Source organism: Oncorhynchus keta, chromosome 10 (genome assembly GCF_023373465.1).
Source record: "Oncorhynchus keta strain PuntledgeMale-10-30-2019 chromosome 10, Oket_V2, whole genome shotgun sequence".
Classification (NCBI taxonomy): domain Eukaryota; kingdom Metazoa; phylum Chordata; class Actinopteri; order Salmoniformes; family Salmonidae; genus Oncorhynchus; species Oncorhynchus keta.
The window spans coordinates 12,902,910-12,929,729 of record NC_068430.1 but is presented as its reverse complement, the minus strand read 5'-3'; the positions used below and the strand labels follow the sequence as shown (position 1 = coordinate 12,929,729).

Sequence of the window (26,820 nt, the reverse complement as noted above, 5' to 3'; positions counted from 1 at the left end):
GACTGCCACAGGCAAGGAATACCCAGTTAGAATGCCAAGAGTGTGCAAAGCTGTCATCAAGGCAAAGGGTGGCTACTTTGAAGAATCTCAAATATAAAATATATTTCGATTTGTTTAACATTTTTTTGATGCTCAGCATAATCCTACAATGTAGAAAATAGTAAAACTAAAGAAAAACCCTTGAATGAGTAGGTGTGTTCAAACTTCTGACTGGTACTGTATGTCAGTTGTTACATACATGGATGTAGTTTCTTACTGCAAGTGGATGCTATTGTCTTGGCTGATAAGGTATTCTAATGTTTTATAAGCAGTATAATAACAAATACAATTGCAAACACAATTAAGGTAACAAAAATAGTGATAGCATGATTACGAAAGAGGGATTACAATAACAGTATGGGATTACAATAACAGTATGGGATTACAATAACAGTATGGGATGCAATAACAGTATGGGATGCAATAACAGTATGGGATGCAAAAACAGTATGGGATGCAAAAACAGAAGGGAGAAAAAGCGATAACAAAAAACTATTTCAAAATGGATGCACACAAAAACAAGTATCTTAGATGGTTTTTATCTTAGTTGACTTGTCAGGGGTGTGTGTCCTTTACTTGTGTTTTTTTATGGTAGGTACTTCTTAAAGGGATACTTTGGGATTTTGGCAATGAGGCCCTGTATCTACTTCCGCAGATAAACTCTTGGATACCATTTTTATGTCTCTGCATGCAGTTTGAAGGAAGTTGCTAACTAGCGCTAGCACAATGGATATTTTTTTAACATCATTCTTTTTTTTTACATTTAACCTTTATTTAACTAAGCAAGTCAGTTAATTAAGAACAAATTCTTATTTTACAATGACAGCCTACACCGGGCAAACCAGGACAACGCTGGGCCAATTATGCACCTTTCTATGGGACTCCCAATCACAGCCGGTTTTCATACAGCCTGGATTTGAACTAGGGTGACTGTAGTGACCCCTGTAGCACTGAGATGCAGCGCCTTACACCGCTGCGCCACTCGGGAAAGGCTCGCATAAGCTCGCATAGGCTCTAACTTCCTTCCTACTGGACACAGAGACAGAAACGTGGTATCCACAAATTCATCTCTCAGGTGAAATTCGTAAAGTTCCTAATATCCAAAATCCAGAAGTATTCATTTAAGTAGTGCTTTTAGGGGTTACCTTACCTAAATTAATCGTCTATGGTCAATCAGTGACTTCAATTACAATCTGATGTTAATGACCTTGAGACAGTCATCCCAGTCATAGAAATATGACATCTGGGTGAACTATACTTAGTGTAGTAGATATACTCTATGGGTCAGTTTCCCAGAACTAAAAATCATGCTTAATGGAGAATCTCCATTGAATGTTTTATTTGTCGAAATCTGTGTCCGGGAAACTGGCCACAATGTCTTCCATTTAAACTACTTCAAAATCTTATCAGTGGAAGAAATAGTTTCTTACCTATGAACGTGTCTGGAACAAGTTGGCCGCTTCTCACACGCTTTGTTTTTGTGGCTCCATCTTCCTCATCAGACTCATCTGTGCTTACTACTATGTCATCGTATTCCGATCCAGATCCAGCATCTCCCTCAGCCCCTGCAGCTCCACCACCTGCAGCACCACCACCTGCAGCTCCACCACCTGCAGCCCCACCACCTGCAGCCCCAACACCTGCAGATCCAACACCTGCAGCCCCAGCACCTGCAGTACCTGCAGCTCCTGCACCTGCAGCCCCACCTCCTGCAGCTCCACCACCTGAGGCTTTCTTCTTTGCCTTTGCTTTCTCCTTAGCATCTTTTAATTTAGCAGCTTTTTTCTCTGCCTTAGCCTTAGCCTTAGCTTCCGCAGCCCTTGCTGCCGCTCTGGCGGCTTTGCTGGCTGCATCAGCGGCCTCTTTCTCAGCCTGGGTGGCTGCATCAGTGACGCCTCTCTCGGCAGCCTTTATCTTTGCTTCCGCCAACCTCTCTTCCATGTCTTTCTTGTGTTTTTCCGCCTGCTCCTTTGCTATTTTCTCCAGATCCAAATCACCTCCTCCAGCCTGGGTTGTTTTGCGAGCTATCTTCTTGCCTTTGTTCGCAGGGTTCTTGTCAACTAAATCAGAGAATTTGCGAGTTATTTAATATAATGGTAGCCAGTGATGTGTGTGTGATTCACCCTTCATTTATATGGTTAATGAATGCAACTGATATGCTGAAAGATTGTTCAAAAACATTCCATGAGAAAATTGAATAACCTCACCTTCCACCACAAGCCAGGCATTGCAGGAATGGATACCTGCCACAGCTGCGTAGATACCAGCGTCCAAAGGCTGACAATCCTTCACTAACAACTTGTGGATGAGCTTGTCTTCAGACACTGTGATTTCAAATTTGTCATCATTTTCTATCGGGGCACTCTTGCCCATCCAATTAATCTCAGCCATAGGTGCCGTTAAGACACACTGAAAGATGGCATCTTGTCTTTCTTCTGCCTTCACCTCCTGAATTTTGACCGCAAAATTTACAGGTGGAACTGAAAGATGGATAGAGAGTTGGGAATAATACTTTGCTCTTGTTTAACTTTAATTCCACATAGTGTCATTAACTATTTTGTAATAATCATATTATTGTAAAAAAAATTATAGTCTCTATTTAGACTGAGATTTGCATTTGTACTCACTTTTGAAATCCGTAGAGAAGATATTAACTCCCTCTACATCCACTGAATAGAGACCAGCATCTTCCGGGTCTAGATTTTTGATCGTGAAAATGAATTTTTTACCAACTCGTTTCAGTTGGTGCTTCATTTCTTCTTCCATCTCAAGGGTGTAAGGAACCATAACACCATCCTGCAGAGTGTATATATATTTTACTTTTTAATCGTTTTTTTAATGTACTTTCCGAGAGTCAGATGAACTTGTTGATACCAGTTTTATATCTCTGCGTCCATTATGAAGGAAGTTGGAGGTAGTTTTGTGAGCCAATGCTAACTAGCGTTAGCACAGTGACTGGAAGTCGACAGCTGTTCCCATAGACTTCCTGTCACTGCGCTAACTCTACTTAGCATTTGCGCTAAATTTAGTTGGCAACTTTCTTTAAACTGCAAACAGAGACATAAAAATAGTATCCAAAAGTTCATCTGAGTCTGGGGAAGTAGATACAGGTCATTCGGAAAGTATTCAGACCCCTTGCCTTTTTCCACATTTTGTTACGTTACATACAGCCTTATTCTAAAATGGATTAAATGAAACATTTTTCTCATCAATCTGCACACAATACCCCATAATGCCAAAACAAAAACACGTTTTTTAAACTTATTTTATAAGTATTCGGACCCTTTGCTATGAGACTATGAATTTAGTTCAGGTACATCATGTTTCCATTGATCATCCATGATATGTTTCGACAACTTCATTGGCGTCAACCTGTGGTAAATTAAATTGATTGGACATGACTTGGAAGGGCACACACCTGTCTATATAAAGTCCCACAGTTGACAGTGCACGTCAGAGCATAAACCAAGCCATGAGGTCGAAGGAAATGTCCATAGAGTTCCCAGAACATAATTGTGTCGAGGGACAGATCTGGGAAAGGGTACCAAAACATTTCTGCAGCATAAAAGTCCCCAAAAACACAGTGGCCTCCATCATTCTTAAATGGAAAACGTTTGGAATCACCAAGACTCTTCCTTGAGCTGGCTGCCCGGCCAAACTGAGCAATCTGGGGAGAAAGGCCTTGGTCCGGGAGCTGACCAAGAATCCGATGGTAAATCTGACAGAGCTCCAGAGCTCCCCTTCCTCTGTGGAGGGGAGAAACTTCCAGAAGGACAACCATCTTGTCAACACCAATCACGTCTTTATGGTAGAGTGGCGAGACTGAAGCCCAAGAATACCCAAGAATACTAGAGGCTGTAATTGCTGCTTAAGGTGCTTCAAGAAAAGTACTAAATAAAGGGTCTGAATACTTATTTAAATGAAATAAACAGGAGAGCTTGAACAGTTTGGTATGAGCTTTCATACCTTGTAGAGGAAAATTCTGCTGCTGGCATCTTTAAGATCCATGTCAATTTCAAACGTTGCATTTTCATCAGCATTGACTTCGATGTGTTTGAGCGAACTGATATGTTCAATAAACTGAAACAGACAAATATAAAAGGTACGGTAAAATGACTGAGAAACCATAAGATCTTTGGTAACTGACACATTTCCCCGTTTACTTTATTGGTGTTTTCTTCAAAATAACACCAGTAAAAAGATATTCCATAGTACTATACCTGTGCCTGTTCAACCTCTCTCTCCTTTTTCATTTCAGCCAGTTTTGTCAGCATCCCACGAAAATTAGTGATGCCGTACTCAGCACAGATTTGTTCATAATCTTTCTTGTCGGCACTCATCAGGATCTCCCAAACTTTCTCTTCAGATTCGAGTGGCTTTTGCTCATGGACATCTCCCCTGCTGATCAAATCAAATCAAATCAAATGTTATTTGTCACATGTGCCGAATACAACAGGTGTACAGTGAAATGCTTAATTAAAAGTGCATAACCTACAATGTTTTAAAAAGTTGAGAAATAAAAGTGTCAAGTAAAAAAACAAGTAAAAAATATATAATAAAAGTAACAAATAATTAAACAGCAGCAGTAAAATAACAATAGCGAGGCTATATACAGGGGGTACCGGTACAGAGTCAATGTGGAGGCTATATACAGGGGGTACCAGTACAGAGTCAGTGTGGAGGCTATATACAGGGGGTACCGGTACAGAGTCAGTGTGGAGGCTATATACAGGGGGTACCGGTACAGAGTCAGTGTGGAGGCTATATACAGGGGGTACCGGTACAGAGTCAGTGTGGAGGCTATATACAGGGGGTACCGGTACAGAGTCAGTGTGGAGGCTATATACAGGGGGTACCGGTACAGAGTCAGTGTGGAGGCTATATACAGGGGGTACCGGTACAGAGTCAATGTTAGTTGAGGTAATTGAGGTAATATGTACATTTAGGTAGACTACAAAAGTGACTATGCGTAGATAATAAACGGAGAGTAGCAGCAGCGTAAAAGAGGGGTCTGGGTAGCCCTTTGATTAGCTGTTCAGGAGTCTTTTGGCTTGGTGGTAGAAGCTGTTATTATGAAGCCTTTTGGACCTAGACTTGGTGCTCCGGTACTGCTTGCTGTGCGGTAGCAGAGAGAACAGTCCATGACTAGGGTGGCTGAAGTCTTTGACAATCTTTTGGGCCTTCCTCTGACACCACCTGGTATTGAGGTCCTGGATGACAGGAAGCTTGGTCCCCGTGATGTACTGGGCTGTACGCACTACTCTCTGTAGTGCCTTGCAGTCGGAGGCCGAGCAGTTGCCAAGCCAGTTAGTGATGCAACCACATGCTCTCGATGGTGCAGCTGTAGAACCTTTTGAGGAGCTGAGGACCATTGGCAAATTTTTTCAGTCACTTGAGGGGGAATTGACTTTGTCGTGCCCTCTTCACGGCTGTCTTAGTGTGTTTGAACCATGATAGTTTGTTGGTGATGTAGACGCCAAGGAACTTGCACTGCAGCCCCGTCGATGAGAATGGGGGCGTACTTGTTCCTCCTTTTACTGTAGTCCACAATAATCTCCTTTGTCTTGATCACTTTGAGGGACAGGTTGTTGTCTTGGCACCACATGGCCAGGTCACTGACCTCCTCCCAATAGACAGTCTCATCGTTGTTGGTAATCATCAGCAAACTTGATGATGGTGTTGGAGTCATGCCTGGCCATGCAGTCATGAGTCAACAGGGAGTATAGGACGGGACTGAGCACACACCCCTGAGGGGCCCCTGTGTTAAGGATGGATGGATGGTGGATGTGTTTTTACCTACTCTTACCACATGGGGGTGGCCCGTCAGGAAGTCCAGGATCCAGTTGCAGAGGGAGGTGTTTAGTCACACAGGATGATCATTTACCATGCATGCATGCATTCATTTGAATTGCTATTGCAGAGTTGCAGCCTGTATGTAGTCTGCTTTTTAAAATTAATTGTCTCCTGTTATACAAATCTATTCAGCATTGTGTTTCCCTCTGTCACTTAGGGTGTGTTTTCCAGACCTAAACCCTTTTCAATCAGAGAGCTTTAACTTATTGTTACCTTCTTTTTAGAGAACTAGGTCTACTGTTTGAAAGGTTTAGGAGTTAGGGAACTGAATGTCAACCACTAAAATACCTGTTCAATGAGTACAATGTAATGCATTCTCTTACCGCTTCTTCAACATTGTTCTAAGAGACCCAGGATTGAGTGCTTCTTGTTCTTCTTTGGACTTGGCTAATTCCTTCGTCTTTTTGAATCCAACTGGACAGAAACGATTCGTAATGTTTATGTCTTAAAGTGTTGATCATTCTTTTTAAATCATTAGAATGCACTTGCATGACAAGATAAATATTGCTTAAGAGAGGTTTAGATTAGATGTGTTAGAATTCTCTTTTTGTGTGTCCTACCTTCAATGACATTCAGCTGGATAGTGCAAACAGCCTTTCCATACTCATTTGTTGCAAAGCATTTGTAGGTGTCGGCATCTTCTGCACATACTTTGGGGATCTGTAAGCAAACTGATAATGTATTAACTACGTACTTCCCATCGACTGCTGTTAAGGTCCATAAAACAAATCAATTGAAATATACTTCAAGGGTAATTGCTTTATTTATTTTCAAATCCAGGAATTTAACCAATAATTATTATAATACATTTTTTCATGTTAAAGGGTTGAAATATAAAGGTTGGAGTAAAAAGGAGGGGACATGTAGAAGTCAAGAGATTGGGCAGCATTTGATGGAACTGAAATGGACAAAATGTCCCCTTTATTGTTGAGTATAAGAACCAGTTGGTGCTGAATGGTGATAAACATGCTTACCTCGAGGGTGTGTTCACCAGACGCCTCGTCATACTTGCTCTGGAACTTCACTGGATCGTCTATCTTTCCATTTGCTCGGTTCCATGTCACGTTGGGTGTAGGTTCACCATACACAATGGCTTTGAACACCCCGAACTTGCCTGATTTGTGATTAGAGTCATAGAATACTTGTAAGTAGTAGTAATTTGAACCATTGTGTTTTTCTTCTGATGTCCAATATTTGTCCGTATTTGGGTGTCTAATTAGTCCATCCTTTTGGTGATACAATTTTATATAAGGATTAGTGAGATAGGTCGGACTGTATTTGTTTGGTATTTTATTGAATACATTGCATTTTCACCAAATATGATGTGTAACATTTGTTATACAACTACCCCCAATGATGAAAGAGCTAGGTGTTAATTATGGCATATGCTTTAATAAGGAGCTTAACAGACTGCCTCTATTAAAGGTTGTGTCACCAATCTAAGTGTGCAAGGTTAAATAAGGATTTGGTATGTGAGTGGGTAGGGCATAGAAGGTCATCATAATCATAAATTATGTAGAGTCTACATTTCATTTCTGTTGCAAATGAAGTTCATATGAGCCGTCTGTAATGATTGCATTTTGTGGACTTCACCATACATCACATGCCTTATGACCACTGTCACATGTCAGGGCCTGAAGCCTGTGGAACCTACTCCAAATGATATGAATGTCTCAACTGAGATGTAAAGTAATGCAATCGGGCCTATCCCTACATGTCCTTATGCTGCTTGTCTTAGTCAGGACATAATATAATTTATGCCATTTAGCAGACACCTTGTTCCAAAGCACCTTACAGTCATGTGTGCATTTTATATATATATATTTATTTACTTATGGGAGTTCCTGGGAATTAATCCTACTCTCCTGACATTGCAGGTGCCATGCTCTACCAACTGAGTTTACAGAGGACCACATGTGTTAATCACACCAGCACACCCGTTGCAGTGGGTCACTGCTCCCATTTTGGTTGACCCAATTCCTATGTGCTGCAGCTTGGAATAATACATTTGCCCCCCCTTTGTTTATAAGGCAATAGCAGAACACACAAAATGTATTGCAGTATAATAGGACAGCTATGCCTGTTAATGCAGAATATTACATGATTAACTGTTCCTTACCCTCCTGAATGGTCAACGCGATGGGCTTGCGTGTGAAGTCAGGGTGGCTTTTCCCCTCTGGTATTTCCTCCACATACTGCGTGATCATAACTCCGGGGACTTTTGATCTGAATTTCTTGACTGATCACACACACCAAAAATACATCATTAGAAAATGGCGCAATAATTTGATAACATTGTTAGCACTTACTGTTTAAAACAATTGAGATTTGCATTAATGGATGACCAAATCTAACACGCATAATGTCTAATACAGTTATAATTACTGAATTATTACATGCGTCAATATCATGTATTATTTGACTTTTTGAATGGAAGGGATTGAGGGCCATATTCGGACCTAATATTACTGTAGAAGTAGTCATAGTACAACTGATAACAGTCTTGTTAAAGCAATGGCTGATACACCAAAACACGGAGTAGACTAGTAGTATCAGGTTGGGAATACTGCCCTAAATCACATGCCACATCTAGCAAGAAAATACACCAATATGCAAAGTCTGCACGTGTCATTTTCATACCAAAATGAAGCCAACTAAGCAAAAAACATGATGTGATTATTATTTTCACTTTAGATCAATGCATCATTGTTCTCTTAATATTTATGGTACAGTACATTTTTCTTTCAAAGCTGAAATCTGTAGTTGGTGAAACTACCATGTCCTGTAGGAGATATTGCATCAACAAATAAGTTACTTCAAACAATGTCACGATGCTGGATGCTCCTCTCCTCTGTTTCATCAACAAAACAAAACAATAACTAAGGGGCTGGGGTGAACAGTGGTGCTGTTGCCCCCTTTACGGATTTCAGCTTTAATGTGATGTCTCTTTTTTATTATAACAGCTGCAAATGTAGCACTGCTGCAGAGACTTAGTCAATCTGACCCCAACTGTTTCAAATTATGTTTGGTCATCCATCCTCTTTCCATCCATATTTCTCTGTTTTATTTGACTACTGTAACTGAACATAAATATAATTCCACAGCACTGATGAGTAATCATGAGCAAAGAATTGTTTTATGCAGATGTTAATTGTCTGTAAGAACATTTTCTCGAAACCCCATAACCTAAAACCTAGGTCATGAAGGGCCCAATCTGTCCTCCCACATACTCAACTTGTATTCTCTTGCACAATATACAGGTTGCAAGACAATATAAGGACCTCATAGCAATCATCCCTTTAATAAGGATAGGTTGTCAGTATTCATGGATTTGTCATTTGTTTAGAATTCTACAATGAAGTGTGTCTGTTGTGATGCTGAAAATTTGAGTCAAACACGTACACGAATTACACCACTCATATGATGATGTATAGAGTAGCCTACATGCAACACAGTCATTACTTTCATCCACCATGCTTTGGTACAGTAAAACACCCAGACCAAAAGTACAAGGTATACTCTCTTAGAAAAAAAACATGCTATCTAAAACCTTAAAGGGTTCTTCAGCTTTCCCCAGAGGATAACCATTAGAAGAACCCTTTTTGGTTTCCATGTTGAGGCCTTTTGGGTTCAGTGTAGAACCCTTTCCACAGTGGACTTTTTTTCAAATATTTTTTTTCCACGTTTTTTTAAACAATTTTTTTTCTAAGATTGTACAAAGAGAAAGACACATTAATGGAAACTCAAGTTGCTGGAGTTTCCTTTTCTCTTGCATACCTTTTTTGTGGTGGGGATTTTCCATAGCACCCCCAGCACCTTCCACTTTACAAGCAACATGACAGCAAGAGAAAGGAAATATCACAGGAAACATTAATCCTGACAAAAGCACCTGAGAGAGTCTTGGGAACTTCGACAGGATTATGAATCCACACATACAGTACATAGATACAAACGATTAACATTAAACACAAGGACAGGGGAAACATCCAACACACACAACTTGGAGAGAACCAACCTCCTAAGGTTTTTCAGAAGATTATTTTAGGGAACAAATGTTTGAAAGAAAAATTATGAAAGATTAATTGTATATATACATTTGTAACCATTATGAATTTCTGAGTACATCAAATCATGGAGTTAACAGCAATTATATTGTTCCCTAAGTCATTATACTGCTTGTCTTAGTCTTAGTTATATATGTTAATATTTAGCATACAAGGTATGTTTTCTCTATGACGATGGCCTATTAATACTAACTAAGAACTAGTGGTGTTAAATTATACTAAATCTGCTGACCAACTTTGGTGTATCAGATATCAGATATGCCAGTCCTCATTGGCATCCAATAAGGTCCCATTTAATGTGTTGTGGTTGTCCATGGGGTTGAGAGTCCTTTTCTGTGCCAGTTACAGTGCATATTAATAGTTGTCTGTAAATTGATTTGGAAAACAGCTGAGGAAGATGAGATATCCGATTATGTCTTCTACCAAACAGTTTATTGCCAGACATCCATATTTTGAGTCCAGTCTTCCCATTTCAATCGACCCCACAGTGAAAATTCTTTAAACGCTTCAGTTTACTGGTCAAATATGATCTCAAACTTAATCTTCTGTTTAGATTTGTTGACAAAGTAGATATGTTGTCAAGCATTCAGCACTGGTTTGTCAGATTTCTCTTGATGTTGAATCAGTTCTTCAGTTTAGTTTTTCTAGCATAAGCATGTTGTCTTACAGTTTTTTGATGAATTTTTTGTAAACTGCAAGTAATTAAAACAATTGACAGCACGTTTCATTCTTCACTCTTCATAATCGCGATAAACATCTTCTTTTTCGTTCTTCTGCTGAATCAGAAATATATTCATGCCCATTCTTTTTCCAATGTCACCCAATGATTGGCTGGTGATATTGCCTTATGATGGTGTTGACAGAGAAGTGTTTGACATGATTGGTTCACTAGAGGTGTTGACATGGTGATTTGACTGCTACTTCACATTTTAAGCTGATTGAAGCAATAACAAGCAGCTTGTATTTCTTCATGTTCTTGTTTGGCGAATGGTCCTTTTCGGCAATATCTTAATTCCTAGTGTAATTGACACTGTAGTAGGTGTTGTTAATATTTAATCAGGGTGCTCCTGTATGATTTTGGAAGCCCAGATGACTGTGCACAAATTTTTGGATTGAAGCATCTCTTCAACTTCTTCTGGATAGCACAAGAGCAGAAGACATTATTAGGTGATGTTCTTGACGAAGCTTGTCATTTATGACTACCTAAATGTCATCTGTACTGAAAATGATCTCATATCTTCTCTACACTTAGTTGTGTATTGGATGGTCTAATTGATACTCTTTACATACCTCGATTTACTGGCAAACTATCGGTAGAAGACACTGGAGCACAGTGTTGCACACGCATTGCAACAATTGTTCTGTCAATACAGCAAAACCAAACATTTTTATGCCTGCAACTGTATCTTGGCAATCAATAACGGTCTATGATTCCTGCCTTTTTTGTTATTTACCGTTTGCCTGTGTGTGACTGCATTGGGTGGATGTCTGTCTTGATTCCACTGTTAAGAGGAGAAATCCATCACATTGCACTTACCCTTCTGCCCTTCGGCAGATTGATCTGTCACTTTCGACTTCATCAACTTCATCTTGGAATATTTTGGATCAGAAGGCTCTGTATCAGACATTCACACAGAGAAAAGGAATGTGAGTTAAAACTGTCAAGTTGAATGGAACATCACTACCACTGATTACAGTCATTGAGATGCCTACTAGTTACGAGACAAAATAAAAAGACACAAGAAAAAACAGGAGTTTCAAAAGAGATCATTTACATGAGTGACATTTTCTCCTCTTCAGCTAATAACCAGCAGGTGGCACTTGAGACTTGGGTTTAGTGTTAGTTTGCACTTTTTCTAATCTCATTATAAGGTTGCGTATCAAAGAAACCCTAAAATGACATCATCGGGGTAGTGTATCCTCCTCCCAGACGATACAGTATCAAGCAGCTGCTAGCAATGGAAGTGGTGCTGTTACTCTACCCAGTCAGTAAGAGGCAGCATGCAACACACGTCTATCTATTGGCCTTGTGTCGAACCACTGGATCGATGTCTATCCTAGGAATGTGATGCTGACATGTTTTGATTGAGCCCTGCAGTTGTTGAAATCTCTACTAAACCAAACTGTGGGAGGATATTCGGAGGGGGTGGGTTGCAACAGAGGCACCGAGGGCGCTATAGATTATCCAGGTATTTGTAGATGGTTAATAGGGAACATAGCTAACAAAGATCTCTGCTCTCTGCAGATTATAGATCACTTGTCTATATGGTTCTACAGGATTAAGTGTTGATCCTACGTTTTGAGAATTGCTTCTAACAATTTTATGTTGACAATTTAATATTGAATTGTGTTCACGCAATACCTTAATCACCCCATTTTTTTTAAAGCAATACTATCCTTGCCTGCCTGGGTTTATAGCATATGTTGTTTGGCTTGTCAAATGTCAAATATAAATTAGGATTTGATTTATAATGTACATCAGGTGTCCTCTGACACAGATTGTAAAGACAGAAATGCTAGGGATTTCAGGATACCGACTGACAGAACTTTTGGAGACATAGCAGTATCATTGGAATGTAATAGGTCACACAACTCTTTATATCCTTCCTTTTTTTATTGTAGTAGTAAAATGTCACCTAACGGCTGTTCTGCCTATCAAGCCTTAAAATGCTCATTGGTTAGGTTGTTGAAGAGGGGGGAGTTATTAAGGGTAAGTTAACTCGTATTTTTACATCTCGTCATAGATTCTTAGAAAATACGGTAAGGTGAGTGCTACCGCTTCAGGCCTTTATAATTATTAACATTTAGGTTTCATATTTCCGTACCATTGAAGGGATACATAAGGATATCTTGAGTTAATGTATGACAAGATACGTTGTTTATTGAAAGAACTTATGTATACATCATTACAGCTGAATTACCTTGAAATAACGTAATGACTATATTTTGTTTCTAAACTAGGACTGGTAGCATGCATTTTTTAAAACATTATATTAAAATATTATATATGTTCTATATGATTTAGCATGTGGTGCAGATGACTCCGTTTTACATTTGAAACCCTGAACATTATGTGTTCGCATGATTTGCATGATGCCATAATCCCGCCCATCTGTTGGATGTTTAAAATGCATCAACAACATATTAGGCACAGAGCAGCATACAGTATGTGTGTTCACGTATGCAGTACACTATAAGGATCAGATGTGAATAATTCATTTTGGGGACATTTGTTTAATGTAAAAAAAATGGATGTTTTAGTGTACAAATCAAATTGTATTAGTCAAATGCGCCGAATACAACAGGTGTTTCACTTACAGTGAAATGCTTACTTACGAGCCCATATCCAACAATGCAGTTTAAAAAAATACGTGTAAGAAATGAAAGTAACAAGTAATTAAAGAGCAGCAGCAAAATAACAATAGCAAGGCCATATACAGGGGGCTACCGGTACAGAGTCAATGTGCGAGGGTACCTGTTAGTTGAGGTAATATGTACATGAAGGTAGAGTTATTAAAGTAACTATGCATAGATGATAACAACAGAGTAGCAGCAGTGTATAAGAGAGGGGGGGGGCAAGTAGTCTGGGTAGCCATTTGATTAGGTGTTCAGGAGTCGGAGTTGGGGGTAGAAGCTTTTTAGAAGCCTCTTGGACCTAGACTTGGCGCTCCGGTACCACTTTCTGTGTGGTAGCAGAGAGAACAGTCTTTGACTGTTCGGCTGGAGACTTTGACAATTTTATGGACCTTCCTCTGACACCACCTGGTTTAGAGGTCCTGGATGGCAGGAAGCTTGGCCCTAGTAATGTACTGGGCGATTCGCACTACCCTCTGTAGTGGCTTGCGGTCGGAGGCAGAGCAGCTGCCATACCAGGCAGTGATGCAACCAGTGCTCTCGATTGTGCAGCTGTAGAACATTTTGAGGATCTGAGGACCAATGCCAAATCTTTTCAGTCTCCTGAGGGGGAATAGGTTTTGTCGTGCCCTCTTCACAACTGTCTTTGTGTGCTTGGACCATGTTAGTTTGTTGGTGATATGGAGAACAGCTTCCCTAGAAGGCCAGCATCCCGGAGTCGCGTCTTCACTGTTGACATTGAGACTGGTGTTTTGCGGGTATTATTTAATCAATCTACCAGTTGAGGATTTGTGACGCGTCTGTTTCTCAAACTAGACACTCTAATGTACTTGTCCTCTTGCTTAGTTGTGCAATGGGGCCTCCCACTCCTCTTTCTATTCTGGTTAGAGACAGTTTGTGCTGTACTGTGACGGGAGTAGTACACAGCATTGTACCAGATCTTCAGTTTCTTGGCAATTCCTCGCATGGAATAGCCTTCATTTCTCAGAATAAGAATAGACTGACGAGTTTCAGAAGAAAGTAATTTGTTTCTGGACATTTTGAGCCTATAATTGAACCCACAAATGAAGGTCAGTTTCATTGCTTCTTTAATCAGAACAATTTTCAACTGTGCTAACATAATTGCAAAAGGGTTTTCTAATGATCAATTAGTGTCACGTCCTGACATTAGTTCCTTTTTTATGTCTCTATTTTAGTTTGGTCAGGGCGTGAGTTGGGGTGGGCATTCTATGTTTTGTGTTCTATGTTTTCTATTGCTATGTGTTTTTCCTGGTATGGTTCCCAATCAGAGGCAGCTGGCAATGATTGTCTCTGATTGAGAACCATACTTAGGCAGCCTGTTTTCCCACTATGGGTGTGGGTAGTTATTTTCTGTTTAGTGTGTTTTGCACCTGATGGAGCTGTTTCGGTTGTCCTTTTGTTGCTTGTTTGATAGTGTTCAGTTTTACCATTAAAATGATGAACACTTACCACGCTGCACCTTGGTCCTCACCTTTTTCTACCAAAGGCCTTTACAATTAGCCTTTTAAAATTACAAACTTGGATTAGCTAACACAACTTGCCATTGGAACACAGGAGAGATGGTTGCTGACAATGGGCCTCTGTACGCCTATGTAGATAGTCCATTTAAAAAAATCTGCCGTTTTCAGCTACATTCGTAATTCACAACATTAACAATGTCTACATGGTAATTCTGATAAATTTTATGTTATTTTAATGGTAAAAAACTTTGCTTCTCTAAATGACCTCAAACTTCTGAATGGTAGTGTACTTTTGATTTTGTAGGAATTAATTGAATTATGAACAATGTGTACCATTTGGTACAATACACTGTAGTAACTAATTAAGCTCCAGTTTGTATCCATTGTTACAAGCTACTAGTTCGTTACCGCCTAATAGTAAATAATCAGGTAGATTCTAGGTGTAAAAAATAAGCTAGAGCAGATGTATTTTTTATTTAAAGTGTTCTATCTGTATAATAAAAGTGCAGAACATGTTTGATAGAATCTTTCGTTAAGTCATCAAGCAGCCTCAGCAGGGATGGAACTTAAGGATTTTCGGCACTGAACAGCCAGGCTAGTAGACCACAATTTTAACTCGACAGGATCCAAAATCTGTGTTTGAAAGACAAAGTTTCTCTAACCGGCGGGCTACTTGGGCACAATTTCTATTAGGCTGAAACGTGTTACTTCAGGCTCGAGGGCTCGATTCATCTCCATCCCTGAACCTCAGGCTATCTTAATAAACACACAAGCTGTGCCATTACTCAAATTGAGAGCTTTATTTTTAGTTCATTACACACTCCCAATAAGACTGTCCGAAGCAGAGCTGGATTCCAGCAGTGGTCTTGACTCTTGCCAGGGACATAAAAATGAACTCCAACGCCTTTGATATGACACCAAAGTATATGCATCCTTCTGCAGAGCTTATTTTACCTTCATTTAACTAGGCAAGTGAGTTAAAGAACAACATCTTATTTCCAATGACAACCTAGGGACAGTGGGTTAACTGCCTTTTTCAGGGGCAGAACAACAGATTTTTTACCTTGTCATCTCGGGGATTCATGTGTGCTATCACACAGAAAATCACTTGTTTCTCTGATACGTGGCTGTATGAAAGGTAACACTTATGTCGCAGTAAGAAAGAGGAGGCATGCTTTATAACCAGTATGTGGGGTAAGATTCCACGACTGGCAGCATAAGTCATTCACCACACTGGTGCCAGGCTGTCTTGAAATGTGTTGCTGTAGTTGATGGAAAGAAGAGTCCTCTTTTTGGATAATGTTTGTCTATTTGTATGTATGTGTTTACATGCAGTACTACTCCTGTTGTGGCGTATGTTTGTTACTAGTTTTGTACTTTGTTATATAATTGTCACGCAAGTGCTTACTTAGACTACTTGATAACTAAATTATATAAAATAGTGTTGATACTGGATCAGTGATGGAATTTTGTCTTGTAGGTCCTTCCTCTTGCAAATATTTGAAATGGTGTTTCCACATGGTGTTTCACGTGAACTCATAAAGGTGTTGTATTACAGAGTGATAGACAAAACAGATGCAGCCCTGCCCTGACTTCCAATGTGCAGTCATGAAACTGAATTAATTAACAACACTCTAAATAAAGTGTCCAGGTTTGATGGAGTGCACTCAACCTCATGATCCTCGTGACTCCATTTAACATGTCCTGTTAACTGGTAAATGTGATGTTTAACTTTAACCACTTGGTAGCAAACATTCACACACTGTCCTAACACCATGAAGTGTTGTAATAGTGTGCAGGTAAACTTGGGTCAATTTCACCTCTGAGGGAAGATTGACAAAGACCTGTGCGTTCTTGCTATGTAACACTACAGCAGCAAGGCCATTCATTTAGGGGCAGGATAAAGCTCCACTATGAATCAACCAGCTTGACAGTGTGCTGAACCTACAGTGAGCCGTGAGAATGATCTCATCAAGGGCTGAACAGCAAACGAACACGTGGCTCATTCCACAAAATGCGTGCCTTTTGGACATGTACACTTTTAAGAAATGAACTTAAACATATCATTTGTCATTTTAGGTGAAAATGAAGAATACTTAAGGATTGGTGTCCTCCCCACGGGACGGTTAAGCTAAAAGGATAATGTGATTAGCATGAGGTTGTAATTAACATGAACATTTCCAAGGACATAGACATATCTGATATGGGCAGAAAGCTTAATCCAAAAATGTCTCCAAGTTTCACCATCATTGTAAAGGCTTAGTTAAAATACACCCATTTCGTGGAATGACCCGAGTACTTATTGCTAAAATGGTGCTAGACAAGTCTGAGTAAATCTGTCTTCCACCATTGACTGCCCTGTTGACCTCACACTTGAAATGGCATCTGAGAGGTTCTCAAGTGTCCCTCCCGGCGATTTTTCACACGTACACTAACCACAGCTGTATAACTCACAAAAAACAGTTCCTTGATGACAAGGGGTTTTGGTGACAGACGGGTGCTGTATTTCAAGGGTAGTACTTGAATTTCCAAATGGTTTTCTGAATTATTTTCAATTAAGGGAGCTGCCAAATTCATGCACAAATACCACAATAGAGACTCAATGTAGTTTTTGCACATGCTTCGCCATTATAACACACAGGACATTTTGTTAATGTTATGTTCCTTTTGTTCTACTGCATTGTTTCCAAAGGCAATCATGTATCTTCTATTTTGTTTCTGCTTCTGTAAAATGACACAACAATAGTTCATTTAGATACAAGTATCTTCTTATCGTTAGTCCGACATAGAAAAATGTGACATAGACTGCCTAGGTGAATCCAGGTGAAAGCTATAATGCCTTTTTGATGTCACTTGTTAAATCCACTTCAATTAGTGTAGATGAAGGGGAGGAAACGGGTAAAGAGACAATTTAGATATGGATTGCGCGTGTGCCATTCAGAGGGTGAATGGGCAAGCCAAAATAGTTAATAGTTAAGCGTGTTAAACAGGAGCATGTGTTAAACAAACCAAAATATATTTTATATTTGAGATTCTTCAAAATAGCCACCCTTTTGCCTTGATGACAGCTTTGCACACTCTTGGCATTCTATCGACCAGCTTCATTAGGTAGTCACCTCCCCCACCCCTTTTGCCCTCAGAACAGTGTCAATTCGTCAGGGCATAGACTCTACAAGGTCTCGAAAGCATTCCGCAGGGATGCTGGCTCATTTTGACTCCAATACTTCCCACATTTGTTTCAAGTTGGCTGGATGTCCTTTGGGTGGTGGACCACAATAAGTGTGAAAAACCCAGAAGTGTTGCAGTTCTTGACACAAACCAGTGCACCTACTATAATACTCTGTTCAAAGGCACTTCATAATTGTATATTGCCCATTCATCCTCTGAATGGCACACATTCATATGTATGTATATATATATATATATAGTCTAAATTGTATTGAATACATAAACACTTTTTGCGGTTTGGCTATAAAACCAGCCCACTATGGCATATCATATATGTTTGGGCTGCATTTTTATTTGACACCTCCATCTATAGTTAGCCGTCACCCTCAAACCTCACAACTATGACCTCACGGCTATGACCTCACGTCTATGATCCAGCTCTACAAATTCCACAACAGTGAAATTCAAACTGTAGAACACACATGCCCAACTAAAATGATTTTATGCATTACCACCAAGTCAGCTGTACCTCTTCATATGGAATCCCATTCTAATGTACAGTACAGTATGTCAGACACATACGCAACTGAATGTCCGGAACTAACTTAATGAGGTATTCAGTAACTTGAGTAACTGAAATAAGAGGGCATTAAAAACTTAAAGACCAGAAAGCAAACAGTTGCGACATTTAATACCCTCTATCTACCCTTAAGTATTTTATGTACCTTTTAAAGGTACTCAGCCCTGCTGAAGTTATTTTACACCCTAATCTTCCGATATCAACTGAAAATCCCTGTGGTCATACAACATCTGCTTACATAGTCATATGCAGAATAGCATTATCACTATGTTTCCCAGATCAACTAAAACACTATTACTACTACTTTATGTACATTATGGAATGTTGTCCTTTCCTCAAGTCACATAACAGAATAACACTACTGGCACAATTAAAAAAGGTACAAGGCCAGTTTGTATTTCCCTCCATGCTGGTCCATCTCGTCCGACCACCCTATTCTGCCAGAGAAGAGGGAAGAACGACCTACCTGCTCACAGTCCGCAGTGCTCTCAGCTGTGCTCCTTTCAAGCAACACTGTGGCTACTCTGATATTTGAGTGCCTGTTCCAAGTTGTGCTCGGTAATAAATCCTAAAGAGCAACGTGTGTGTCTCTGCCTGAAGACTAAGCGACTGCCAAAACGAGTTGTCTTTTTTGTATTTGTGTTGAGGAGTTGCACCAAAGACGTTTGGTTCGGTGGGCGGTGAAGAGGTGGGCTCCACTAAGAGTGGTTCTAACTAACACTTCCTTTACAGTGGCAATCCTCATACAGTAATGTTTATTAACTGGTTCCCATAACCACACTTTCACTTAAAATCCCGAAAGAGAAAAAATATGATATGTTCTTCAGGGTGTATATCCAATGAATACAACACTGCAAGTATGTCTAGACCTATGATGGTTATTTTCAATTATACATTTGAGTGTCATTCATTACTAGAAGTAATAAGGTCTGTGTTTTTTACAGTTGCTTTTGACTAATAAATGTATTATTGTGTGTGTGAATAAATTGTAGTAAGATGTAAATTGTTCATTTCAATAAATCAGTCAACAAAATGTAAATGAAAATACAGTGGTTAATGTTTTTTTGTATAAGTTCAAAGATTAATTAATATATCAGAAAGACTGCTAATGTTTGACATTAAGAAATAACAACTCGATAGACTACCTAAGCTTTCTTTACCTTCTTAGTTACATCTCGCCATCCTCAAACCAATTTGGCAATAAGAAGCACTTTTATGTTGACTGTAAACCACACAGGTCAGGGCACCTGAGAAAGAAAAAGGGAAATAAATGCATGCATGTGTATATATTTTTAAATACCAACGTTTCTTATTGAAAATGACCAGTGATTGCTATTTTGTCTCAGTGGTTAATATTTGTAAGTTCTTCTGTGGTGTTGGAAAGGTTCTTATGAAGCGTAAATCATAAGACTTGAATTTGTCCCATTAAATTTCGTGTGGAACATAACTTGGCTGTTATTTTCCTGTCAAGTCTGAGGGGTATGGTAGTATTGATTACTGTCACAATTACTGTAATTCATTTCACTGTGATTTCTATGGTTACAGTAACCATAATGGTCAATGTTCTTTTTTTTTTTTTTTTTTTTACCTCCCCCATTAAACATTTTTGAAAGAAAGAAAGAAAATAAACGTGCACTTGTCTTTTTTTTACTGTACTAGCACTGCCTTTGCTGATCACTTCTTTATTTAAGATAATGTACTTAAAGCCAGACTCAGTAAGTGTCAGTTTCGTGATTTTGTTTCCATGTTATATTTTGTTTTGTCAGGCCAACAAAAGAAACCCAGGTAAGACGTCATAACATGCTCTAGAGTCTAGGCTACCTGAGAGTTGTCAAGCAGCTGCTGGGCCAGCCAGCCTTTGATCCAGATCAACCAGTAGGCCTCTTCTAGTTACAACAAACATGTAGGCTGCTGGATTATTATTTTTTTAAATGTACAAGTCAACTATGAACGTAAGACGTGAAATTTTTGCAAGTACTGTAAAACATTTTTTTTACTATAGTAGACTACAACACCGGTTTGCACATTTAGCAATGATTGAATAATATATTGACAGCTGTTTGCTAGCCAGCTAAATTAGCTCTCTACCTTTCTGTGTAACTAATGTCCTATAGTTTAATTTACCAGAAGACAACTAACTCAGACTTTTCTGTGTAAGGTTCTGTAATTTGTTTTTTAGTCAACCTTGTGTTCTGTTTCGTTGTTTCTTGAGCGTAGCACTTTCTTTGTGTTCATGAACGTAGCCCTGTCTTTCATTTTTCTTAATTGATTTCACCTGTGTTAGTTACTCACCTGGTCTCAACAGCTCCTTATTTAGTTCAGTTCATTCTGTTTGTGCCTTTGTGAGGTATTGTTCGTTTTGACTCTACTAAGCCTTTTCGTAGCTCGTTTGTGAGAACCAGTTAAAGCCTTCAGTCCTAGTTTTGATTCACCTGCCTGTTTGTCTACCTGTGTATGACCATTGCCTGCCTGTGTCCACGATTCCTGCCTTCTGCGAAGGGGAAACAAACACCTGCTGTGCTCTGCGCGTGAATCTACACCTTTTTCTCCCTGAGTATTCATTACATTGTGATTATCATTGGCACTGTCCACAGCAGTGTGATACTAGCACTCATGAGTGAGGAATGCCTGCCTTGCTGAATAAAAATCGGCCACAATTCAGTTTCCAGTTTTACTCAGAAAATCAAGCTAGCAACATCAGAGCAACAGAAAAAGCGTGACAAAATGGTCAATAGGCCTACGCATCATAATTAACTTGACAAATCTGACCTGCAATTTGTAAACCAAGCCGCTGTACTTTTAATAACTCATAAAACTGTATTTTGTATCGCTTTGAAGTGAGTCAAATGGACAATTTAAGCTTTAATTTATCCATTTTGACATATGTTAAACAAGAAACTAACATTTTATATTTGATTTGGGACTTACTGAATCTGGCTTTAATACAACTGTGATATGTAGCTGTCTCACCTAGCTATTTTAAGATGAATGCAATGTAAATGTTTGGTAATGTACTGTAGCACTTTACGGCTGAAGCTTTTCTCCAAGGGCCATGTTATTCCGGTATCCAATAAATTATCCATTAGATGGACCTGAAAAGATAATGGATATTAATGTACATTTTATCACAGCCTTTGTAAAAAACATTCTTTCCATTTTTTGTCACAGTGGTACATTATATAATTCAGAGGGAGGATGTGAAATGCATCTGTTACAATTATTTAAAGAAATATGATCTTATGAGGAAATGTTTATTTTGTTTATTTCAGCATGTGCCTATACTGAGTATGAATAGAACATGTTTATTTAGGCGCTGGTTGACATTTGGCATAGTACTTTAAAACAGGCTCACAGTCATGCCAACTGTGAGTTGTTTAAGTTATTAGGGTATCTATATATTTAGAACATAAATAAAAGTTAACTATTGCCCGTGATCCCTGACATAGGGAATTCACAGCAAGATGTCTGAAAGGTGGTCTCATCCTGTCGGTATCAAGCAGGACATAAAGCTGTTCGTGTCCCATTACAAATCAATGCCATGACCACAACCACCACAACACCACACCCAAAGCAAACACTCTTTATTTATTTATTCATTTACTTATATCTCAAATTTCACACCTTTCCTAGAAATTATACAATACACTGTATGTGTAATGAAAAGTTAAGTTATATTATCCTTTTTAAGCTAAGTTACTTGATAAATAGGTTTATCGTTTTACACATTTTGCGGTTTTACAAATTCAAAGTCTTGCCCCATAAGGCTTAGTAGTAGTGCCCAATGTTATAGACTTGGTTTATGAGTTCATATTAATAACTGCCTACTTGCAGAGAACGCACCTGCATTGGCTGTAATATTAAGTGACCTTATATATTTTATTACCATTGGCGAAACCTACCATCACACTTAGCAACAGAGAGCTTGGTCAGATCATGCAATTGGAGAGCAAAATTAGACCCTGAGGAGCAGACCTTGAAATGCCCAAGCTTGTTTCCTTCCCTGAGCTGATCGTTTCAAGACAATCTTCCTGTGCTCACCCTGCTTTGCCCTTGCAGTAAAACTATTGCACTTTGCCATTAAAGGCAAGAGGTGTCATAAACCTCACTTTTCCGTCCTCTCGAAAACATCATCTTGCATATTGCTAATTCTCTCTCTCGTTGTGATAATGGTATAACTAGACCGTGTATAATTGACATAATCTATACATTATTATGTGAAACAAATGGTTTAGGTCAAATATAGCAACTGCCTGGACTTAATAATATGTTGTCAGGTTTATACTTAGGGATCGATTCAATCCATATTGCCGAAGTTCGGTGTTATAGCTCTCTCCGTATAACGTGGGAACATTGCCTTTAAACGTCAATCGTGCTACAACGATGATCTTCAGCTCTATGGATTGAATAGCCAGCAAATAACTGTAATTATTAGTTGTGACATGTGGACAAGGGTGACATGTAAGAATACTGTCTACGCTTGATCACAGGACCTCCTTAGGCCATCTCTACTCTGTTGATACCATGTCCATCGTCACCACCATGTTGGGGTGGCTTTAAACCTAATCCTTATGCAGAGAAGGGAGGGGGGTATATAGGTGTACATTACGTCCTATGATGTTGTACAGGTAGCCTAGTGGTTAGAGTGTTGGGTCAGTAACTGTAAAGTGTTGCTGGGTCGAATCATCGAGCTGGCAAGGTAAAAATATGTTGTTCTGCCCCTGAACAAGTCAGTTATCCCACTGTTCCCTGGGCGCCAAAGATGTGGAAATTGATTATGGCAGCACCTCGCACATTTTTGATTCAGAGGGGTTGGGTTGAACGCAGAAGACACATTTCAGCTGAATGCGTTCAGTTTTACAACTGACTAGGTATCCTACTTTTCCCTTTACATGGTATACAGGTACAGTTGAAGTCGGAAGTTTACATAAACCTTAGCCTTATACATTTAAATTCAGTTTTTCACAATTCCTGACATTTAATCCAAGTAAAAATTCCCTGTTTTAGGTCAGTTAGGACACCACTTTATTTTGAGAATGTGAAATGTCAGAATAATAGTAAAGATAATAATTTATTTCAGCTTTTGTCTTTTCACATTCCCAGTGGGTCAGAAGTTTACATACACTCAATTAGTATTTGGTAGCATTGCCTTTAAATTGTTTAACTTGGGTCAAAAGTTTTGGGTAGCCTTCCACAAGCTTCCCACAATAAGTTGGGTGAACTCTGGCCAATTCCTCCTGACAGAGCTGGTTTATCTGAGTCAGGTTTGTAGGCCTCCTTGCTCGCACACCCTTCTTCAGTTCACCCCCACAACATGATGCTGCCACCCCCGTGCTTCACGGTTGGGGTGGTGTTATTTGGCTTGCAAGCCACCTCCTTTTTTATCCAAACATAACGATGGTCATTATGGCCAAACAGTTCTATTTTTTTATCATCATATCAGAGGACATTTTTCCAAAAAGTACGATCTTTGTCCCGATGTGTGTAACAACCCTGTGCGGAAATCGACTCTGCCGCACGAGCATGCTTTTGCGGCACAGCCGATACCGCGCCGGACCTCGGGCTCGAAGGTGGAGGGTGTGTGACCTGCTCCCTGCTGTTTCATTACATTGGTGTCAGAAGTGATCGGACCTCGCATCCACGACAGTGTGCTTGGCCGGTGAGTGCGTTCCTGTAACACGTAGAGTCGCATGCTAGCGCGAGGACTCGCTCTTTGAAAGGAGGGAGTAGTGTAACGACGCTGGGTTTATAAGCGCGGAAATCGACTCTGCCGCACGAGCATGCTTTTGCGGCACAGCCGATACCGCGCCGGACCTCGGGCTCGAAGGTTGAGGGTTCGAGACCTTCAGGCGTTGGAAAATGTAGACCTTGTTGAGAACTACCATTTTTTTCTGAGGTCTTGGCTGATTACTTTTGATTTTCCCATGATGTCAAGCAAAGAGGCACTGAGTTTGTAGGCCTTGAAATACATCCACAGGTACACCTCCAATTGACTCAAATGATGTCAATTAGCCTATTAGAAGCTTCTTAAGCCATGACATAATTTGCTGGTATTTTCCAAGCTGTTTAAAGGCACTGTCAACTTACTGTATGTAAACTTCTGTCTCACCGGAATTGTGATGCAGTGAATTATCCGTGAAATACTTTGTCTGCAAACAACTGTTGGAAAAATTACTTGTGTCATACACAAAGTAGATGAGCGGTTGAAAAACAAGTTTTAATGAATCCAACCTAAGTGTACAGTATGTAAACGTCTGACTTCAACTGTACTTAATGTAACTAACTAACTAACTAACTAATGTACTTTCTCACATGTTGTTGTTTTTATTTATAATTCAAAAGGACACAAAATCAATTTCAATGATAATATTTAGCAGGGTGGCCTAATGAATTAACAAGTTCATGGATATATTTGTTTTTTTCTCCATATAGCAATATTCAAATTGACCGTGGCCGGGACTGAAACCTTAATATCAATAATACCTTAATAAACTAATAATATTGCTTACCGACAGCATGTAACATGGTTAGTATGTAACCTTAGTGACAAACATAAACTTAACAGGCAATGTATGAGGTCTGAGAAGACGTCATACATTGAGAAATCATGTTTGTTCCCTGACATTTCTTTGTTTTGGCATAGCCAACCCCCTTATCTGATTGCATGCAGCTGTTGCCTCATTATATATGTTGATTTGAAAATATATAGATTTTGCATGCTGTTTTTGTATTTTTGTTTTTCAAATAATACATTTATGTTTGTGACATTTTACTCAGCCTGTGGCTCCAATTTCAACGTTGGCACCAAACACTCTAAATAGGCTGTCAGGTCCATTACATTGTCACAAATGAACTTTTTCTCACAGGAAACTTTTTTTCTCCTGAAAATATAATGCTGAATCCAGCTGAACATATTTTAGGTAATCTGGCAAGTGTGTTCTAACATTGAGTAAACTTTGATACTTAAATTGGTTACTACCTGGTCCAAATTGTTTTTAAGTTTGCAGAGAAATCCGAAAGAAACTAAAAAGCAATTATTATATCATTTTCTAAAATAAAAATACCACATTTCTGTTAAATAAAGTGTATTACGAAGTTATTACACATAATTCTCTCATCGACTCAAAGGTACAGTGTGTTTGCAATGTGGGTGGGAAACAATTAATTTTATAGTCAATGAGAGAAACAGCTGGCTTACCTCTTGATACATCAAACTTCACCTTAACTTGTAAGACGCTCTTGAAGTCTCCGTTTTTGTGATTGGTTCCCTGACATCTTTCACGTAGGGGAAAGACATTTCTGTTTTCTCAATCGTCTGGTTTCCGCAGTCATCTCATATGACTCAGGCACAGACAATGAAGTCTCAGTTTTCATCAAATTCCATAACAGGAGTTCCCACAATTGGCTTCTTATAACTGCCTCCATCTGTTTCCAATGCTCTGCCTCATAATTTACACCCTCTTCTGGTTCTCTGTCGACACCCTGACTGCCACTTTGTTTGCCCTCTGTGTATGTCCATTTGTTGATATCCCACCCTCCTTCTTTTATTGCAACCATATCAGAGGTGGTACACTATATACAGTACCAGTCAAAAGTTTGGACACACCTACTCATCCAAGGGGTTTTCTACATTGTAGAATAACAGTGAAGACATCAAAACTATGAAATAACACATCATGTAGTAACCAAAAAAGTGTTAAACAAATCAAAATACATTTTATATTTGAGATTCTTCAAAGTAGCCACCCTTTGCCTTGATGACAGCGTTGCACACTCTTGGCATTCTCTCAACCAGTTTCATGAGGAATGCTTTTCCAACAGTCTTAAAGAAGTTCCCACATATGCTGAGCACTTGTTGGCTGCTTTTCCTTCAATCTGCGGTCCAACTCATCACAAAACATATCAATTGGGTAGAGGTCGGCTGACTGGGAAAGCCATGTCTTCTGATGTCGCATTCCATCACTCTTCTTCTTGCTCCAATTGCCCTTACACTGCCGGTAGGTGTGATTTGGGTTATTGTTCTGTTGAAAAACAAATGATAGTCCCACTATACAAACCAGATGAGATGACGTATTGCTGCAGAATGCTGTTGTGGCCATGCTGGTTAAGTGTGCCTTGAATTCTAAATAAATCACTGACAGTGTCACCAGCAGAGCACCCCCACACCATCACACCTCCTCCTCCATGCTTCATGGTGGGAACCACACATGCAGAGGTAATCCGTTCACCTACTCTTTGTTCTTAAATGACTTGCCTAGTTTAAATAAAGGTTACGTTTTATTTT

The 26,820-nt window shown here is 39.4% G+C and overlaps 1 protein-coding gene and 1 long non-coding RNA gene across 8 annotated transcripts in view; both read right to left on the bottom strand.

Moving 5' to 3' along the window:
• Positions 1 to 19,166, bottom strand: part of LOC118388226 (immunoglobulin-like and fibronectin type III domain-containing protein 1) — a 31,032-nt gene extending 11,866 nt beyond the window's left edge. For 2 of the 7 annotated variants that reach the window (XM_035777063.2, XM_035777066.2), the window contains exons 1-12: positions 19,006 to 19,165; positions 11,494 to 11,571; positions 9,670 to 9,714; positions 8,012 to 8,131; positions 6,867 to 7,006; positions 6,453 to 6,552; positions 6,216 to 6,306; positions 4,260 to 4,440; positions 4,006 to 4,119; positions 2,667 to 2,835; positions 2,247 to 2,519; positions 1,470 to 2,099 (exon numbers count right to left, since the gene is read on the bottom strand). In XM_035777063.2, the coding sequence (XP_035632956.1) occupies positions 1,470 to 2,099; positions 2,247 to 2,519; positions 2,667 to 2,835; positions 4,006 to 4,119; positions 4,260 to 4,440; positions 6,216 to 6,306; positions 6,453 to 6,552; positions 6,867 to 7,006; positions 8,012 to 8,131; positions 9,670 to 9,714; positions 11,494 to 11,545 (1,915 nt within the window). In that variant the 5' untranslated portion in view covers positions 11,546 to 11,571; positions 19,006 to 19,165. Of the gene's footprint in view, positions 1 to 1,469; positions 2,100 to 2,246; positions 2,520 to 2,666; positions 2,836 to 4,005; positions 4,120 to 4,259; positions 4,441 to 6,215; positions 6,307 to 6,452; positions 6,553 to 6,866; positions 7,007 to 8,011; positions 8,134 to 9,669; positions 9,715 to 11,493; positions 11,572 to 19,005 lie in introns of those variants that run through there. The other 5 variants (XM_035777058.2, XM_035777059.2, XM_035777061.2 and 2 more) reach the window with 5 other exon arrangements.
• Positions 19,167 to 19,606: 440 nt separating this feature from the next.
• Positions 19,607 to 26,043, bottom strand: LOC127932681 (uncharacterized). The gene is made up of 3 exons (XR_008146347.1): positions 25,735 to 26,043; positions 21,568 to 21,631; positions 19,607 to 19,786 (listed from the first exon to the last, which is right to left on the bottom strand). It is a non-coding gene; the product is annotated as an uncharacterized LOC127932681 (long non-coding RNA).
• Positions 26,044 to 26,820: the final 777 nt, after the last annotated feature.